The sequence below is a fragment of the Myotis brandtii genome, unplaced genomic scaffold (assembly GCF_000412655.1).
Source record: "Myotis brandtii unplaced genomic scaffold, ASM41265v1 scaffold123, whole genome shotgun sequence".
NCBI classification, from domain to species: domain Eukaryota; kingdom Metazoa; phylum Chordata; class Mammalia; order Chiroptera; family Vespertilionidae; genus Myotis; species Myotis brandtii.
In genome coordinates this window covers 10416531-10422881 of record NW_005354291.1, presented here as the reverse complement: position 1 = coordinate 10422881, position 6351 = coordinate 10416531, and the positions used below count along the sequence as shown (strand labels likewise).

The 6351-nt window shown below is 35.3% G+C and overlaps 1 protein-coding gene across 1 annotated transcript; it reads right to left on the bottom strand.

The window, feature by feature from the left end:
• Positions 1-4937: 4937 nt before the first annotated feature.
• Positions 4938-6050, bottom strand: LOC102254734 (trace amine-associated receptor 9). The gene has a single exon (XM_005859120.1). It carries the CDS (start codon positions 6048-6050, stop codon positions 4938-4940), a length of 1113 nt encoding a protein of 370 aa, XP_005859182.1.
• Between the last annotated feature and the right edge of the window lie 301 nt (positions 6051-6351).

Here is a 6351-nt window from a genome sequence, read left to right as displayed (position 1 = left end):
AGTGTATTGTAAGTTATGGAAAAAGAATGGACTATCTAAGAAATGTTAAGATGGCATATAACTTTTTGAAAAAAACATTGTTAATCATATTGCTTCATATATTTCACAAAAGCAAAGCTGAGTTCTTCCAGAAGTTAAAAAATTAGAGAAAGTGTAGTTTCTATAAGTTTTTATTGGTGAAATTGTTACAGAAAACTTGTATTGATTCATGTACTCGACTTAAATTTTATAAAACTCAAATGAAAACAAAGCTAGGTTAAGGTAAAAAAGACAAACTTGGGAAAAACTATTGGCAGTATACATGATGAAGAAAGGGCTCACAGATTTAAAACTCTAAAAGCTTTTTATAAAATAGTATGATAGAGGCAATCATTCCACTAACAAATGAGCAGACAATTTTACAGAACAAACATACAAATAGCTAATAAACACATTACAATGCAAGTTGTACAAATAATTTAAAATATGATAGAGCTTTATATGTAACGTTGGCAAATATTAAAAGGATCAATAATACCTTATGCTAATTAGAGTGCAGGAAATTGAGGGCTCTCATGAGAGTTGAACATGCTCATATACATCGAGGACAAATATAATTTAATTTCTTTCTGAGGTAATTTAAAATAGTTATATAACAATTTAAATCACACATGTCACTTGACTCTGTACTTCTACTTCTAGCAAGTAATCCTAAGAAAAGAACCAGGCAACGAAGCAAACATGACCAGGATATTCATTGTATAACTTTTAATTATTAACTGGAAAAAGCTTCAATCAATATGGGATAAGTTAAATTAGGTTTCACCTATGTAATGGAATGTTATGGAGCAAGCATTATTAGGCATTATTGCTAAATAATGCCTTTCCCATAATTAGTTATTAAAACTTCCTTTAATGAAATTTTGGTAAAGGACATGCAATTGTTGCCACTGGTGGTGCTTCAAAGTTTAATGTCCTTAGCTGATAAATTTAAAATTTTATTTTCATCTATTTGTTCACCAAATTTTTAACCAATTTTATTATTTCTGAAACCCAAATGTCTAGGAACCACTGTCCTGACCCATTAGTATTTTTAATAGCAAAGGTGATATTTTCAGTAGGTAGGGCTTTTATGCCCCTCAAAACAAACCAGGGCAGCATTTGGTCAACTCCAAACATTAGAGACGGTGAAATAGTAATAAATGATAATAAACCTGACATGATCCCATGGGAGCAGATGTCCAATAAAGCAGCCACATAGAGAAAGGAATATCAGATCTATGTTATGAAAAGGGTTGTCCTGCATTTTTTCACTTTTTTGCTTCAGCATTCAAACTTATTAGCGAAATCTCGGTTACTTTGTATTTTCACATTGGAGGTTAGTCAATAAAGAGCATTTAGCCCCGTGCTGAGATGGTATGTAAACTGGAGGTTCTCTTTAAGTCCTGTAAAATTCTTGCACATATGTAACTCTTCCTATGTTGCTTATAATACCATCTTGAATAAATGGTTTTGCATCAAATAAAGATTAGATTTACATAGTAATCATGTTTCTCAGGGGTTATCATTCTAACACCAAGGGCAGGATTTGGAGGCAAACTTTGGTTATCTAGAATTATTTAAAGTTTCAGTCTCAGATCTGCACTTGACCTTCAGGTTGCAGGTTTGAAACTTTTCTAAAATAACAGTCCATTAAATAAATCATCTCCCCAATGACTGAAAGTGTGAGACAGTCCTAACTTATTATGATGTAAGTGGGAGAAAGATGCATTAATGGCCTCTATGGTCTTGCCAGTGCCCTAACTCAGAAGTGTGTTAATGAGAGGAAGGGGAGAGAAAGGTTTTGTATCTTTTCTCTTAGGATTAGAGGGTAGAGGTAACCAAACAGAAAGCAGGGTCAGTGTTAACCTGTGTTGATAACACACAATCAATCCAATTAACAGTCTTAGCAAATCTTCAAGTGATTACATCACTGAATCAGCTATTTTATTTATTATATAATTCATTTGTGTTTAACAAGTACTTTTTAGAAATATATGTGAACTGCTTATGGAATACTATTATTGGGGTGAGAAAGAACACAAAATTAATGTTTCTCCAAAAAGAGTAACATACAGGTTGGGCAAAGTAGGTTTACAGTTGTGAGTACATGAAAGAGTTTATTCTTGTATTATTATTTATTAGTTATTGTACTATTTTCCATATGAACAACTGTAAGCCTTCTTGTTCCACTCTGTATTTGATGAACTAGGCTTCCTTACCAGATTAGAGGGAAGGATGAATATAATGACTAATATCTCATTCCTTCATGCTTTTCCTGAATAATTTGAAGAATACTTCTCACTATCCTACCATACATTTTGGGAAATCTCCTTTATTTCTGAGAAAGAAAAAACCCCCACTTATTTAGTTATTTAGTAATTCTGAATTAATTCTTAAACTTCCCCTATTTTAGCTTTTATGATTAAAAATAAATTTGTTTTTGATGAAGTGGTCTTCAAAATGTGACCACTTGTTTTCTGGGTCAATATTCTGCGTTGATATTTTAAAACACTGAAAAAAGCCTTATGTCGAGATGTGGGCAATGGCCATCAGAGTGGGTGCTATTCTGAGAGTCTGTGCAGGCGCTGGCAATGCCCTCCTTTGCCTTGTATTGTCCTTCCAGCTGCTGGAGAAGGCCCGCTCACCTCAGTGTCCTCTTCTCTCTATACTTGTGTCCAGTCTATCCCAAGTTATCCCTTGGTTGCTTTCCAAGGTTTTGAATAGTTGTTCCATGTGTTCAATTGAGTTTTATAATTGTTCTCTGTGGGAGGGGTGGTTTGAAACAAGCTATTCAATCATGGCCAAAATCATATTTCCCTCCTGTGAAATATAATTTTTATTAAATTGTTACAGTTTATTTTGTTGCTTTGTCATTATTCCTCTCATAATTCTTTCTAATTTTCATTTTGGTTGCTTTCCTGTCCCATGGCCTTTTGTAATGAACCATCTTTTCTGCATGCTCAGATTCTGTCTCACCTTTGACTACTTATTCTGTTTTTTAAAATATTTTTATTGATTTAAGACAAGAAGGGAGAGGAAAAAAGGGATAAAAACATCAATGATGACATTTTTCAGTCCTCAATAATGCAATTTAAAGTGTGCTGTCCATAATACCTACATAATTATTTTTCTTGAGGATAATCTATATTAATAAAAGGGTAATATGCTAATTAGACTGGACGTCCTTCCATGGTGGCAGGGCCAAGGCAGAGGCAGTTAGGGGTGATCAGGCTAGCAGGGGGAGAGCAGTTAGGGGGAACAGGCCGGCAGGCAGGCGAGCGGTTAGGAGACAGTGGTCCTGTGGGATCGGGCCTAAACCAGCAGTCAGACATCACCCGAGGGGTCCTGGATTATTGATGGTGCAGGCTGGGCTGAGGGACACCCTCCTCCCATGCATGAATTTTGTGCACTGGGCCTCTAGTAATATATAAAATGTATTTTTTATTCTTAGCAATTCCTGACACAGGTGTCTTCATCTTTTCCCCCCTTTCCCCCCCTAAATAGTGTCAGCTCTATTTGGAAGGTATTAATGGACAAATATGAAAAAAAAAATCCTAATCTTATGTAAAGTATTTCCAAAGTGGTTCATTTATAAAACATATGTAATGTAATGTTTATGTAACTTTACTTATTTAGTCACCTTTTCTTTTCATGTCATAAAATAAGTTTGTTACAAAATAGTTTGTGAAAATTAACTACCTAAAAATTTTAAAGCTGTGTCAAAGACTTGAGAAGGCAAATAACCTATTATTAATTTTTCAAATTTTTACTCTATCCTAAAACACTCAACTTATCAACATATTTTTAAAATATATTTTATTGATTTTTTACAGAGAGGAAGGGAGAGGGATAGAGAGTTAGAAACATCGATGAGAGAGAAACATCGATTAGCTGCCTCCTGCACACCTCCCACTGGGGATGTGCCCGCAACCAAGGTACATGCCCTTGACAGGAATCGAACCTGGGACCCTTCAGTCTGCAGGCCGACGTTCTATCCACTGAGCCAAACCGGTTAGGGCTCAACATATTTTTTAAATTAAAATGTATGTGACTAAGAAATGTTCTCAGATGAGAAAACAAGCTATCCATGGAGTGTATAAGACCAGTTTAAGTATTTGCTATTTTTGAAATAATCCTTGGTTATGTTTGGATCACTCAGTTTTATACTTCCAATGCCAAATACAGTGTCTGGCACAAAGAGAGAACTCTAAAGTGAAAAATAATGTGAATTTGAATTAGCTTTTTTATAAAATCATTTTATTTCAAATTACTTTTTAAAAATGACAGAAACTATCCTTTTGTCCACAAGCTTATTTGACCATAATAAATTATGTTTTTCCAAAGTAAGGTGTAGCATAAAATCATATAATCACTGTATATGATTTTCGTGAACATGTTCTGAAATGAAGAGAAGTGTTGCCAGGGTTCAGAAAACACCAGACTCTCAGTGTTTTCCAGACAATCTTCAGTTACTAGGAAGTTCCAAATTTCAGGTTTTATAAACTCATTTTAGATTTTAAAAAGTTTCAAGAACTTATAATCTTATACATGTTTCTCAGACAAAATATGCTTTAAAGAAGATTTTTGTCCCCAAAGAATCTAAATTGCAAGTTAGGCAGAGACTTGTTTAATCCTGTATGTATTTTAGAAAACTGAACATTGGTATTAAGTGTGGGAGAAACTGCAAAGCTTCAATTATTTGAAAAAAACAAATAGGAAATTGAGAAGGCATTGAAAATTACCATAAAAATTAAAAAAAAACCATAGACAGATACTAAGTGGGAAGTAATCATCACATTTTATTCACCCATCACTAAATTTTTAAAATTTAATGTGAAAATGCCTGAAGATGACAAGGGCTTTGTTAAATGTAACATCCTGCTACCTGGCAAATGATTACAGTTGCTGCTCTAGAGTCAAGTGTTTAATTTTGCACTTGACCTTAATTCCATGTTAATTTTGAAGTCCCTGGAGTAATCTTGTTCATCTATATCTGCTTCCTCAGAAAATAAGTTAATTGTTGATGAATCACTCCTGAAGACTTTGCCACTTACAATAAGTTTTATTGCCTTCTGAAACCATGGGTAAAAGAAAGCATATATCAAGGGGTTCATAGCTGAATTATAATAAACACACCACACTAAGATCTCATACACATAAGGAGGAGTTATAAAATTCAAATAAGCATCAATCACAGCATCAATGATGTATGGCAGCCAAGAGACAAGAAATGCTGCCATAGCAATACCCAACGTTTTAGCAGCTTTTCTCTCCCTCTTTGCTACTCTTTCCTTGTAACTCTCCGAGGAGGACGGAGCTTGGCTGGCTGTACTTTCAATCTTCCTAGCCTGATGTTTAGCTACCAAAAATATCTTTCCGTATATAATCACCATGGCCACAGTGGGTATAAAGAATAGAAAAAAACAAAGTAGAACCCAATTTTGATTCAATGGAGCCTGACAGCCTCCTATACAGGTTAGAGCAACTACTAGTTCCTCAATTCCTTCTTCATTGGCCCCAGTGTAAAAAACAGAAAAACTATAGGTGACAGAAAAGAACCAAGAGAGAACAATGCATATTCCTGACACCGAGACAGTGAACTTGGTTGGATAGGTCAGAGGATCCGTAACAGCGATGTATCTATCAATGGAGATACAGCATACATGAAGTAAAGAAGCAAAACAGAAGGAAGTATCGAAACATGTATGAAATTTACAGTAACTCTCCCCAAAGTACCAGCAGCTCTCCACAGACCTCACTGTGCTGAAGGGCATCACCGTCACTCCCACCAGGAAGTCCGCACAGGCCAGGGATGCAATCAGAAAGTTGGTAGGTGTGTGCAGCTGTTTGAAGTGCAGGATAGCGGTAATGACCAGTAAGTTCCCGAACACGGCCAGCACAGCCCCCAAACCAAGGAAGGCGTACAGAATGGCTCGAGGTCCTGGCGAGTAAGGCATCTTAACACAGGAGCCGTTCACATGCTCGTAGCAGAGTTCCACTGCTTCAGCTTGGGAGAAGTTGTTCACCATGCCTTCTCATTGGAGTTATTTCAAAGTTCTCAGATTTTCTGTTTCAGCAATTTAAAACAAGGAGATGACAACTTGAAACACTGTGGCAAAGAAAAAAATAGTTAAAATGAACGTTAGGAACTTTTCTTCCTTTTTTTTTTTTTTTTTTGCATATTAACTATAACCTCTTAGTCTTTCCAAAAAGTATTTATGCCCAAATTTTTAATATATTTAGAGTGGAAACGTTGCAGAATGCTATTAAACTTATAGTAAAATTTAGTACTAAATAATTGGCTGGCAGGATACTTAGTCCAATGTTATA